This window comes from Mytilus edulis, chromosome 13 (assembly GCF_963676685.1).
Source record: "Mytilus edulis chromosome 13, xbMytEdul2.2, whole genome shotgun sequence".
Classification (NCBI taxonomy): Eukaryota; Metazoa; Mollusca; class Bivalvia; order Mytilida; family Mytilidae; genus Mytilus; species Mytilus edulis.
The window spans coordinates 31943021-31957977 of NC_092356.1; the positions used below are offsets into that span (position 1 = coordinate 31943021).

The following is a 14957-nucleotide window of genomic DNA, read 5'->3' on the forward strand; positions in this document are numbered from 1 at the left end:
CTTAATATTGAAATGTAAGTTGTATTTTATGATAATACATAACATATATAAAGGTTGAGGATGAACACGGATGCGGCCACTTTCATTTTTACCAAAAACCAACTGAAAAGTGACATTTTTCGGCATATTAGGTAGATTTTTCATATTTGATCTTGAATGGGATCGTTTTTGATGACTAAATCTGTTAAAATCTTTCACATAAACTGATTAATTCAAATAAAATAGACACTTAAGTGTTTAAAAAGTGGTCAAAATCGTTCGTCAGATGAACCTGAAATTTGAGGCCAAAATTGGTCCTTACCGGACCTACTCCTTTAACAATTAAATATTGTGTATTCTATAAATAGCAATCTAACAATATACTTCAATGAGAAAGCAATCCCTTTATTAACATAGTGTATGTTATTATTAAGTTTGAGGAAATTTATCGATTAAATGTTGTGTATTCTATAAATAGAAATTCAACAATTTACTTCAATGAAAAAAAAACCATATTAACATAATATATGTTAGTCATAAGTTAAGGGAATGTGTAATGTATGTTTTTATTTTCCAGAAATAGTAGTTCTAATACCAGACATGAGAGACCAGTGAGTCCGGCATCAACAATTTTGTCAGACAGACTGTCACTTGGGAGCCTACTGACTGTTGGAAGTACACAAACTGGGCCTCCTCTGCTAGTAAGTATTATTATACCCCTGCTTTAAAAGAAAAAATGAAGGTAAACTGTTTTACCTCTGTCTGTCTGTCCATCCATCTGTCCCATGAATGGTATTTGTTGCATCTTTCGCAAGAACTACATCATAAGGATTTCTGAAATTTGGTTTCAGGGTTTATATATAAAGTCAGCTATACTGTGCGATGCGTTTTCAAATTCATCACTCAACAACTTCCTGTTTACGGAACACTTACATATTTTTACACTAATAAACTTCTCTAGTTGCGATAGGGGTATCATCAGTGAGCAGTAGATAGCAGTTTCACTTGTGACTGAAGGTATTACAAAGACTTTGCCTCCGCTCCCAGTAAAGTGGTTTGGCTGTTGGTAAAAAATAGGGGTTAATATTCAGTGAGTTTCATCTGCTGTTAAATATTTAATTTGATCATAGAGCGGACTTATTATTTGAAACTAGGTAAGAGGTTTGCCATCTTTCCCAATTATTGGTAATTTATCTATCAAGATTTGTTGAGTGTTGACTCGACTTTTGAAATCCTCTAAACAGACACTTTAAGGATTAAAAAAACATATACTTACTGTAAATTCAGAATTATTGCATGCATTATATTATTGCAATTTTGTCATTTTAAACATAAATGTGAGATTAGTTTTTGCGATAATGAGAAAAATCCTGTTTAATTCCTTTGAAATATTTCAAAATGTGCGTTTTAATTACTGTGGATTCATTTATTTTCGTTGGTATCAATTTTCATGGATTGCTGAAAACTTACATATTCGTGGATAATTGATTTCGTGGTTTTGTCAATCTCTTGTATACAAAGCCTATTGAAAATATGTTATTCGTTGAACATTTGAATTCACATTTCACCTGTTCCCACGAAACCATAGAAAATTGGTATCCAACGAAAATGATGAATCCACAGTAATGCAATTATAAACGTGGTTATATTTTTCGCAATAATAAAAACATGGAAAAAATTCCTGAATTTTCAGTACATTTTTACTCATTCTAATCAGTAGTTTATTATATTAAACACACTAGTGACATGAGTGAGATGCAGAAGGTCTATTTATGCTTAAAACATCCCATGGTGATTTTGAGAACTTGGCATGCTTTAAATGATCATACTCAAATCAGAGTATATTGTAAGATTCATACTGTCAAAGTATTTTTAACCTTTGTTTCAGGCTGAGCCAATCAGAGATGGGATACAGCATTTTTGTGAGAAACATATGACATCCATTAGGAACTTTATCTGTCAGTTTTCAGCTAGAATTCCTATACCAGCCAAGTGTGGAATTATAAGTATGTGACATTGATTTGTGTAATGCATCAATTCATTTTCATTGACACCATTATTATGACCTCTATTTAGGATGTGGCCATATTTTGTCTGCTCAGTTTTAAATTAAAACAAATTCAAGTTACTTCCTGTTTGACAATAGTTTAAAAGTTACTTAAACCATTGAACATGATTTTTATTGAAATAGTTCCTAGCTTGAAAAAATGTGAGTATATTTCTGCCTGTCTATGCTTTTCATAGAAAATATTAGACTAAAGATATAATTTTCACCATGATAACCAATGTATGGAAGTTGATTATCATATAAGAAAAAGGTGATGGTGTATTGTATGGCAGTCTATATGAGACAATTATCCAACAAACATTGACAAATGACTAGTAAGGAAAACACTTTGGATTAACAAATACAGGTCACTGTATGGCCTTCAACAATGAGCCAAAAGATATAAAGCTGTTTAATGTCCTAGATAGATAACAAATTGTGAAACGATCCAACAAATAAAACCAATGGCCTGATTCAAGCTTATACATGTAACATTAAACAAATAACTATTATGACAGAAAACAACATCATATGTTTATAAAACTTCAAATAATGCGGATTCATTTATTTTTGTGGTTACCAATTTTGATGGGTAGAAGAAAATATATATATAAGTGGATATTTTATTATAAGGTTTTGACTTAGTTTTCATACAATCTTTTTGAGAAATTTATACTTATTTGTGGTTCATTGATATCCCAAGAAATCCATAAATTTGGCATTAAAAAATAATACATGTGTAAATCCATTGTAGAATGTAAGCAATAATATTTCTTCGAAAATCAAGTTTATATAGAATCTGAACATAAAAGTACCGGTATATTTTTTGTTTTTTCAGATGGGAGACACAGGCAGTATATACGTTTATTTTTCCTGTGTGGTGATCAGAAAGAAAGATGTATTTATGGCAATAGTTATTTTACATTGGATACCAAAGTTCCTAAAACTTGGATTCATCTCATGTTTTTAGCAATACAGGTAAATGCATTATCCACTTCTGAGACTAAGCATGAAAAAAAAAAAAAACTTGCCAGAATGTTTGGCAAATAGTGTATCAGAGAAAATAATCCCCTCAGGAAAAACTAATAGTATGGAAATTGGCATTTAAAGGAGTTAAGTAATTTGGTCTAAATTTATAGTCAGTAGGATGGCAAATACAATAAATATATGTAGACATGTCTTTGCTTTCAAAGGTTGGCAGGTTAGCACATATTGTATAATACAAATACTTTTATGGACAATAATTTTTGGGCCTTTAATAGCTTGTTGTTTGGTGTGAGCCAAGGCTCTGTGTTGAAGGCTATTCCTTGACCTATAATGGTTTACTTTTATAAATTGTTATTTGGATGGAGAGTTGTCTCATTGGGACTCATACCACATCTTCCTATACCTAGGCACTTGTACAAATCTAATAGTGGATACAAATATGCTTACATCGGTGGGTCAACATAAGAAAACATCATTTTTAAGGCAGCAGTCTTGAAATATAGGGTATTTTCTTTGAATAATGTTATGTGTTCAATATCTTGCTAGCTGGTTTTATACTGATTTAACTAGTAAAGATACTAGATTTATACTATCTACTTTTTTTAATTTAGATTTTACTATTTATGAACTAGATTTATAATACTGTAAACCAATTTAATTTTGGAATTAGCTTTTTCCAGCTGACTTTGTCTTAATTATATTTACAATGTGTTCTCATCTGACAGAGAAAATCCTAGCGTGACATTTTAACAGCATAGTTTATATACCCTATTTATGGGCATTATGTTTTCTGGTCTGTGCGTCTGTTCGTCCGTGCGTCTGTTCGTCCCTCTTCAGGTTTAATAAAGTTTTTGGTCGAGGTAGTTTTTGATGAAGTTGAAGTCCAATCAACTTGAAACTTAGTACACATGTTCCTTATGATATGATCTTTCTAGTTTTATATACCAAACAAGTGAAACTGCGAGCTACTGCTCACTGATGATACCCCCGCCGCAAGTGGATAATATTAATAGTGTAAAAATATGCAAGTGTTCGGTAAACAGGAAGTTGTCGAGTGATGAATCTGAAAACGCATCACACGGTATAGCTGACTTATAAAAATCCTGAAACCAAATTTCAGAAATCCTTGTATTGTAGTTCCTGAGAAAAATGTGACGAAAATTTTTAACTTGGTTATCATGTGTAAAATCATACAAGTGTTCGGTAAACAGGAAGTTGTCGAGTGATGAATCTGAAAACGCATCACACGGTATAGCTGACTTATATAAATCCTGAAACCAAATTTCAGAAATCCTTGTATTGTAGTTCCTGAGAAAAATGTGACGAAAATTTTCAACTTGGCTATCATGTGTAAAATCAGACCAGTGTTCGGTAAACAGGAAGTTGTCAAGTGATGAATCTGAAAACGCATCACACGGTGTGGCTGACATATATAAATGTTGATACCAAATTACAGAAAGGGTGGATGTGTAGTTCCTGAGAAAAATGTGACGAAAGTTTCATGGGACGGACTGACTGACTGACTGACAGACGGACTGATGGACGGACTGATGGACGGACGGACTGACAGACAGAGGTAAAACAGTATATCCCCCCCTTTTTTTTCCAGCTGACTTTGTCTTAATTATATTTACAATGTGTTCTCATCTGACAGAGAAAATCCTAGCGTGACATTTTAACAGCATAGTTTATATGCCCTATTTATGGGCATTATGTTTTCTGGTCTGTGCGTCTGTTCGTCCGTGCGTCCGTTCGTCCCTCTTCAGGTTTAATAAAGTTTTTGGTCGAGGTAGTTTTTGATGAAGTTGAAGTCCAATCAACTTGAAACTTAGTACACATGTTCCTTATGATATGATCTTTCTAGTTTTTGGAAAATGACGCAGTCATTGTTCCATAACTGCCGACCTGATTTCTCTGCCTACCGCGCTTGGTTTCGTATTTACTAATTTCAATACAAACTGGAATGTGCTTGTGTTATCATTATGCATGAGCATTGTGTAGTAATCAGCCAGGAACCAGTTTACAAACTAACTGGTTTCTGTTTGTATTCCACTACATTCGAACAAAGTGTTGTAGTTTGACAGGAACCAGTCCAGAATTTTGTAAACTACAAAACGTAATCGGTTATTATCATTCCGTTTTAGTGTTTCATACCGACTTATATGGTTTGAATAAGCTTAAGACCCTTCAAACATTAATGTGATAGGCATATGAAAGACTTTTTTACAAAAGGGTGAAACTGTTTTGCTTTAAAAGTCGTACTATAGTGATATATGTTATGTACGGATTTCCACTCTCACCGGTTAATTTCTTCTTTTACACGTGCTTTTGAAACTTCCTGTTTAAACATCGCAAGTTTTAAAATTGTTTTTTGAGTGAATTAAACTTATTTTAACAATCACGAAGCGTTCGGGAATCATTTCAAGCAGTTTCTTCTTCTCTTTGATGATGGAAAATAGGTTTTCTCAAGAAAATACCGCAAACGATCGCAGAGGAATTGAAACGTACAAGTCAAGTCGGCACCTGGTTAAATTGGCATCTAGTCAAATCGGCACCTATTTGACGTCAATTCGGCTTCCAATAATATTTATTATAATATTTTTTATTCAATTAATTAATAACTGTTACCAAGTACATAGTGAATATTAGGTAAACAACGAAACCAAAGTGAATATGTTGTTGTGTATAAAAGTAAACAACGAAGCTATTGTTTTAACCATTAGACAATTATTAAAATTAAATGGAAAACTATGAGTCCCTTTCAATAAATCAAACTTTCATGCCAAATAATTAGCAAATTTAAGGTGGTTTTTTTTTCAGTAATGTTTAAACAGCATTAAACAAACAATCCTGTAAAAGACTCAACTGGTTAAATAATGCATAAAAATATCCAATATCTCATGTATTAGTCCAAATAATAATGACGTCTGACAAGGCTATTTTATTTTTTTCTGGGACGCCTTCCTAAGACGCTCGTAGGAAGGCTTCCTAAGAAGGCGTCCCAGAAAAAAATTAACATAGCCTTGTGGTCATAGGAAGGTGTCCCAGAATAAAATTTAAAAAGCCTTGCCAGACGTAATAATTATTTGGACTACTCATATATATCATTAAAAATACACCAAAAAATTCATGTAGTTGAGAAAAATAAATACATACAAAATGTACATGAACATCCAAAAAAGTGAATGTTAGTATTAACTCTTTTTGCTTTAAAAATTTACAACTGCATTTAAGTATTGAATGCTTTTTTTTGGTAAATTCATTGAGGTGTAAAAGCGTTGACCGAAGTACTTTTTGTATGAAGCGCGTAAGCATAAGCGCTTCATTCTAAAAATGTGCACACGGTCAACGCTTTTGCAACCCTATGAGGTTACAAAAAGAAACATTCAATACTTATAATTACTTTTTTTAGCTAGGACCATGAAAACACGAATTTTATAACTTTTTTATTCAATTCATCTGTGCACTTTATTGTGGGACCACGTGTTATCATGAATGAAAAGTTTTATTGAGTGATGCAATTGCTTGAGGAATAACATGTGATGTGCAGTTAGCCAATCAGAATAAAGTATTATAATGAAACATATATCAAATGTAATTATAACAAAATACATTACGTTGTAAGAGCTATCTCCCCAAACACTGTTTTTCTTGTGGCCACCTCTCCTTCGTAACCGTAAAAGATTTTATTTTACCAAATTGCTCGTTACATATTTAGGATAAGAATATTCGTTTGAACCATAGCTCTATGGGGACTCCATATGAGAGTTATTCCCCCTTTTTCATTTGATTCAAGCGATATGCATTTTCAACTGGTAAACCATAACTGATAGAGACCTAGGGTCTTCATGAGGTCATTGGTACTAAAAATGAAAATGAGGTCAATGTCAAAGGTCAAGGTCATATTATAAATTTTGATTTTGGCTTATTTTCACTTCTTTTCAAATACTGTATGACATTTTGACAAATAATTTTTCATAAATTATTAGTTGCGACATGTCCTTACTTGTATATTTTGGTTGAAAGGCTGCGCATACAATAAAAGGGAGTTTTTGTCCATCTTACATTTAAAATTACGCGTCAAGTGGTAGTACTCATTAACCAAACATATTAAAGACCTAGGATATTTTGATTCAAGGTCCATGGTTTGTGACCTTGAAATTGAGGTCAAGGTCATAGGTTAATAGGACGTCATAAAGCCATAGGAACTAACATTTTAAACTGATTTTTCATATTTCAATATAAAAATAGATCTTTTCTAGTGGAAAGACTTCAATTGTTCTCTGAACAATTTGTTTTTAATTTACTTCATATTTTGTGGGAGAAGGGGGTTCAGACTATGTGGTATCAGGTCTGTTTGCGCCCAATACACTTTCGCACCTCGCACGTTCACACCCAAGGTCCGTTCGCACTCTACTCATTCGCGCCCAATTTTAATTCAAATTCAAGTTGAATAATTGGAAAATCATGATTGTTGTTTTAAATTGCTTTGGTGTAAATACTGAATGTATTTATAGCTTGGTATGAGTAAAACATTGAAGATTTTAAAGGAAAAACACAAAAGATAATTGTTTTTAAGCCCTTTGATCTGAAACAACAAAACAATAAAATATAGGAATCAAAATATAGCAATCCACTATTATAACCAAAACATGATAAAATTTATTCAACACACAGAAAAAAAAATAGTCAGAATCTCACTTCATTATGAAAGAAGTCAATGAAACAAAGTATAGCAATACACTAACCAAAACATGATTAAGAGTTATTCAACGCTAAATAAAACGTTGACAAAATACCACTTTATTTAGAAAGGATTATTATTATCTTTAACAATACGCTATCCAAAACATGATAAAGATTTATTCAACACAAAAAAAAAATGCTGTCTCACTTTATTTTGAGACAATGACAACAATTATACTTATAAGAAAACACTTGCTTACAGAGTTATTAAACACAAAACCAATTAAGATTAGTTGCGAACATGTAGGGTGTGAAAGTGAAAGGGGGCGAACATGAGTTGGCGCAAACGTGAATGGGCGCGAATGGACCCAGATTCAGCCTATGTACCAGTGAGAAATATAGAAGCCTTTCCACGGGATTTATTTGTACAATTCAGGTAGTCTTGACCTATTCATTTGTCTTTAAAAAAAACCAGCCAGTTGGCACCTTCACTTCACACACACACATATACGAATATCAATTATATGCTTACGAGACATGTTGCATTGTTAAACTAATTACGGTATGTGAAAATCAAGACTTGCATAAAAACTATCCCAATATTAGAGACAGTGGCGTCATTTTTCTTCAGAGCTTTCAGCTCTTTGATAATACCAAACAAGTGAAACTGCGAGCTACTGCTCACTGATGATACCCCCGCCGCAAGTGGATAATATTAATAGTGTAAAAATATGCAAGTGTTCGGTAAACAGGAAGTTGTCGAGTGATGAATCTGAAAACGCATCACACGGTATAGCTGACTTATAAAAATCCTGAAACCAAATTTCAGAAATCCTTGTATTGTAGTTCCTGAGAAAAATGTGACGAAAATTTTTAACTTGGTTATCATGTGTAAAATCATACAAGTGTTCGGTAAACAGGAAGTTGTCGAGTGATGAATCTGAAAACGCATCACACGGTATAGCTGACTTATATAAATCCTGAAACCAAATTTCAGAAATCCTTGTATTGTAGTTCCTGAGAAAAATGTGACGAAAATTTTCAACTTGGCTATCATGTGTAAAATCAGACAAGTGTTTGGTAAACAGGAAGTTGTCAAGTGATGAATCTGAAAACGCATCACACGGTGTGGCTGACATATATAAATGTTGATAGCAAATTACAGAAAGGGTGGATGTGTAGTTCCTGAGAAAAATGTGACGAAAGTTTCATGGGACGGACTGACTGACGGACGGACTGATGGATGGACTGATGGACGGACGGACTGACAGACAGAGGTAAAACAGTATACCCCCCCTTTTTTAAAGCGGGGGTATAACAGAGGTAAAACAGTATACCCCCCCTTTTTTAAAGCGGGGGTATAATTAGAGATTTTCCCTCCATTTTCACAGTCCATTGAACATAGAAAATGATAGTGCCAATGGGGCATCCATGTACTAGGGACACATTCTTGTTCTTCTTGCAAAAATGTGTGAAATTTAAATGCTTGAAAAAATTAGTTGGATTTTGGTACTAGTACTACGGACAACATGTATGCTAGTTTCTGAGTAGATCTTTATGAGTAACTAGCTAGATTTTACTAGCTACTGAACACATTTTTACTTGCAAGATTCAACATATTTTTCAGGCACAGTCAACCTCAGCATTAAGTCAGAATGATCCTAGTATTAGTTCATTAAAGACATGTTTAGAAGCAATCTCAGAGAAAGGACAAAATATATTCCTCACCATTGTAACATCATCATTTCCATCAGCTAAGGTAATGTCAGCCTCTTTGTAATACCTCTATGGTTGTAAAATCTACAAAATTCATTTCTTATTTGTTTTTGTCTTTTATTGTTTTTTTAACATTGTTTATGGGCAGAAATATTTTCGTAAATTTATCTTAATATTTGTTAAATAATCTATTAAACCAAAATTTCAAACTTTTCAGACATACATTGTAAAACTTAAATAAATAAAATTATTACATTGGTTGCAATGAATTACATTGATTTCCCAGTTAAATAAAAACCGATAATTTCACATGTGAAATAAACGTGGTTATTTCACTCTCTGACGTCCTACAACAATAGGCGTTGTCAAGACGTCGATAACGGCGGATCAAAACAAATTGTGAATGCGTAGAAAAAAGACATAGTTCTTACATGTTTTACATTAATTTAAAAAAAAAAAAAGAGGCCATTTACCAATGTAATAAAAAGAATAACTAATTAAAGAACTCAAATAGAGAAAAATATTCAACTCGTGACCGAACAACACTGATCATTAATTAATGCGCTACACGCATTTGTGAATTAGTGTGTTGTTTGGTCACTTGTTGAATATTTTTCTCTATTTGAATTCTTCAATTAGTTATTCTATAAATATTACTGAAATTTGTGTAGGAGGCTCTAGAAGGGGTACTTCATTTCTGTATTCTTTAATTTTTTAGGTATTTTTTCTCTATTCTTTATATATTAATAATTAGCACCCATTATTTCAATTCCCTATTGTTTTGGCCTTTTTTTCTCTTCTTTATTTCTTTAGTCTGTTTTTCTCAAGTATTTTTTTTTTTTTTGCCCATTATTCTCTATTTTTGCATCCAGATCTTGGACCCTTCTATATAAAATGTTGATTGAAGAAAATATACATTTAATATTACCATACTATTTACAGGATCAAGATTTGTTGATACAGGAACTGAACAGAATCCGATTCTTTGATGTGTTTGAATTCAATGCAGCAAAGAAACATTGGGCGTGTTTTGTGTGCAATCATCCGGAAAAAGTGGGAGATCTTTTACAAGATGGCGTCCCTGTAATAGCTGTAAGTAAATAGTGTTAGACAGTGTCTTGATCGGTAATTGTTCTAAGGAGAGGGTTTGAATTTTGTATTAATGTGGTAAAAATCTTGTATTCAGTACAGAACAACAAAAACTGTCACCAGCCTCATTGTTAGATCTTATCATTGATATTTGAATGTGAACCAAGGCTTTACTCCAAAAAATATTTTACCACATGACAAGATGTATTTTATGAAGGTGTAATGTATGTTAATGTTTGTCTCCATTATTCATGGATTAGACAAACATAAAAAATAGAAATGCATCTAATTTCATTAATGCTATACACAATATTATGCACATCTGAAAAATTTTAAGACCTAATGACCCATAAAAAAATACATCAAACAAAACATTTGTATCTGTTCAACATATATGTAACAAAGAATAAACTGCCTTAATTGATGCTGATTTTGGATGTTTCTTTTCACATTTGAAAAAAATTCTTGTCTGTGTCATGCTTTTAACCTCTTACTTGAGTGTCCTTTTGATTGGTCCCTTTATTTCATAATTTGTTTATATACTGCTAAATTATATAATTAAGTTAACTATCATTTTCAGGGTCAGTTAAAAGAAAAGAAAGGAAAATGGAAATTTCTGAAACGATGGAAAACAAGATATTTCACATTGTCTGGTGCTCACATGACCTATAACAAAAGTGACCATGTAAGTTTGTATATTCCATATCAATTTAAAATGATTGTCAATGTGACAACTTTCCACCACAGACCAAACGACATAAGATAAAGCAATCAATATTCACCCTTATGGCCTTCAAAGATCAGTTTGATTTATTATAATAAAATTACCAATAGACTGCATCAAAAATAATATCTTAAAATTATCTATACACAAGTGAAAAAATATTGGCCATTACACCATAATCACACCTACCATGGTCACTGACAACTAGTTCCTCAGAAAAACAAATCAATTTACAAACAAAGACAAACAAACAAAGACAGGGGCTACCTACACTCCCTAAGTACAGGCACAAATGTTACAGTAGCAAATATTTTTGCAGTTACAACACCTTCAAATAATGAAAAGATTGTTGTGTCCTTTATTTAATCAAATTATAACTTAGTCCTTAAATTGAATGCTAGGTTTTAATATCACATCTTGTGAAACTTTGTTTGGTACATTTGCAGTATTAAATCTTATGATTTGCATGTTGTTATTTATGTTTTACTCTTTCATAAATAAAGTGTATACAGTGTTCCAGCTAGGCCGTTTTCAGAGGGTGTGGCGCCCGCACTTTTCCGAGTGGCGCCCTGTGCCCTTTTTACAGTTTCCAGGGCGCCCTGCCTTTTTTGAAGATCGATTGCATATTAATTTGCATATTGATATGATACGCTAATTACTAAATTTTACCTGGGGAAAAGATTATGACTTTGTTTACCACCCCAAGCTAATCAATGGTTACAACTGGTGTCATAATCTGTTGTTATAGGTAATCCGTTTATCGGATGGGTCATTAATGATCATCAACATTAATTCGTTCAAATAGAATCGGTCAGTCGGCAATTATCTTTGAAGAAATGTGCATACAACAACTTGGGCACAATTTGCGATGTTTACCGTAGTTTCATGGAAGAAACGTAATGACAGAAAGTTGGAAAACCATTATTATAAACTCGTTGAAGACATTGTTTTACTTGTTTTCTGTAAAATAAACAGAAAATTCAGACGTATTTGTCATTGACTGCCTTCATTTTTGATACGAAAATAACAAAATCGGCCGCCATATTGTGATCATATTTACATCATATTTACGTACTGTTTATAATCCTTCAAAGAAGGAGCACACCCGAATAAAGAAAGATAACTCAATCTGATTTTTTTCCTAGCATTGAGTAACCCATTTACATATTCTAAAATGTGTCTCCATACTTCTTGCTTAAGAATATATATGTTTAGGTATTTATTTTGAGTTATGGGAAAAGTTAAAGAGGGTCTTAGTAGCAGTGTTGGTAGGGTGCCTTGGTCATCTTTTTCTGTATTCTTTATTTTTGATACTATTTTTCACTGTTGCTTTATATCCTAAAATTGTGAATTTACTGAGCACAGCTGTTTTGTGCTGTATTGCCATCAAGAACAGCAGGGGTAGAAAGGTGAAACTGGTAAAATGTGGTAGACCATAGAAACAGTATGAAACAGATCTCCTTTCAAAACATACTGCATATAAAGTTCAACTTTGCCAAGCAATGATAAAAAAACGTGTGTGACAAGCTGCTTGACAAGTTTTTCAGCCTTAAAAGTAGAAAGATAGAGTTCTATATGGGCTAAAGATGTTGTTCTTGTATAACCTGTGATTCAACAAATAAACACAAATGTTTGATTAACATCTTTTATTAAAATATGCCCTTTTCATATTATCATATCGCGCGTTAAATGCCCTTTTTCAGGATTGGCACCCTGCCCTTTTGAAAACCTAGCTGGAACACTGGTATAATATGATCATACTTAGATTATTTCATAATTTGTAGAGAAAAGAGACTTTGCCAGTTAGCAAAATACAAAGTGTAAAAGCAGTACGGAAAGGCATACGTGACATTCCCAAAGCATTTGAAATTTTTGTTTTACTCTTTCATAAATAAAGTGTATTTTATGATCATACTTAAATTATTTCATAATTTGTAGAGAAAAGAGACTTTGCCAGTTAGCAAAATACAAAGTGTAAAAGCAGTTAGGAAAGGCATACATGACATTCCCAAAGCATTTGAAATTTTTGTTTTACTCTTTCATAAATAAAGTGTATAATATGATCATACTTAAATTATTTCATAATTTGTAGAGAAAAGAGACTTTGCCAGTTAGCAAAATACAAAGTGTAAAAGCAGTTAGGAAAGGCATACGTGACATTCCGAAAGCATTTGAAATTTTCACTGGTGATGAGACATATACGTTCAAAGCTAAAGGCCAACAAAACATTGAACAATGGGTCCAATGTCTACACATTGCTGTAGCCCAGGTCCAGAACAAAGACGATGAGAAAAAGAGCACTAAGATGGTGCCGATGCCCAGTCATGTCAATCCACTCAATCAAGAAAACGTTGTCATTGAACGACCTAGATCTGTAATGGATACTAAATTATAGCAATGAAATATAGTTCCATATAAATATCATCTGAATTAAGGTTTTCAAAACACATGAATACACCTTTTTGCTATTTGTCCGCCATTACTGCACATCACAAAAGTTCCCATAAATTTTTTATGTCATATAAGAAAATATCTGATGCCACAATGGAAAAGTGATTGTTGTATGACGTCAAAAGTTCAAGCAGAACAGACTCTTGAGTTAAGTGGAACAGATTTTAAAATAGTGATAAGGTGTACAAGATACTGAAAGTCAACCAATATTTGCAAACAATTTATTTTCGTCACTTCCGTGAGTACAAAAATATGTAAAATTTCGATCTTTTCTTATATAAATAGATCTTGAAAATTATGTTAATAAATCTCCCAAGTAGTCAATTTATAAGAAAGGGCTAAAAGCAAAATGAGGTATCCACGTAAATAAGTTGGTTTACAGTAATCTAGAATGAATCTGACATTTAAAAAAAAATGATATGTTAAGTCACAAATCTAAAATCATCTTGCCTGTAATCCCGCCATACATCACAATGTTGTACAAATCAGTGTGACGCTCTTTTTATTTAACCAAGATTTGATTTCTAGAGAATTTTTTTTTATAAATTTTGTCCACAAGATCTGTGTATTATTAGCAGCATTGAAAGCAGGGCATTATGTTTTGATGGATTACTATTAATATGCCCTTGAACAGTGTGTAACAAAATCTTGAAGTCTTTTTATACAACTAATAATATGTTTTACAACAATACAACTATTCACAGTTTGATTTTGCACATGGATGTTGATGTATGATTTTTATATGGAACTATGTTTTTATTGTGACAATGTTATTTTTTTTATATAATCATTTAAATATATCAATTTTATTGACATTCCATATCTATCTTCTGACAATATGCTATAAATTTTAATAATTTAATTTGGGATGTAAAGGGTCTTCTGATTGGCTGACAGTGTTTTATCGATCAGCTCATAGACATGATTTTGTCATAAAACGGTGACGTCATCAGTGTTTTTTTCATGATTAACTCCGGTTTAAAATAGAATTTAGATCAAATTATAAGGAATTACTGCAATATTTTTAGCTCACCTGGCCTAAAAGGCCAAGTGAGCTTTTCTCATCACTTGGCGTCGGGCGTCGGCGTCCTTAACTTTTACAAAAATCTTCTCCTCTAAAACTACTGGACCAAATTAAACCAAACTTGGCCACAATCATCATTGGGGTATCTAGTTTAAAAAATGAGTCCGGTGACCCGGCCAACCAACCAAGATGGCCACCATGGCTAAAAATAGAACATAGGGGTAAAATGCAGTTTTTGGCTTATAACTCAAAAA

The 14957-nt window shown here is 32.6% G+C and overlaps 1 protein-coding gene across 4 annotated transcripts in view; it reads left to right on the top strand.

The window, feature by feature from the left end:
• The window catches only part of LOC139499995 (ventricular zone-expressed PH domain-containing protein homolog 1-like), a 34239-nt gene extending 20514 nt beyond the window's left edge, over nt 1–13725 (top strand). For 3 of the 4 annotated variants that reach the window (XM_071288683.1, XM_071288682.1, XM_071288681.1), the window contains 7 exons: nt 557–680; nt 1868–1985; nt 2865–3004; nt 9327–9458; nt 10358–10507; nt 11085–11189; nt 13321–13725. In XM_071288683.1, the coding sequence (XP_071144784.1) occupies nt 557–680; nt 1868–1985; nt 2865–3004; nt 9327–9458; nt 10358–10507; nt 11085–11189; nt 13321–13623 (1072 nt within the window). In that variant the 3' untranslated portion in view covers nt 13624–13725. The other variant, XM_071288685.1, reaches the window with a different exon arrangement.
• Nucleotides 13726–14957: the final 1232 nt, after the last annotated feature.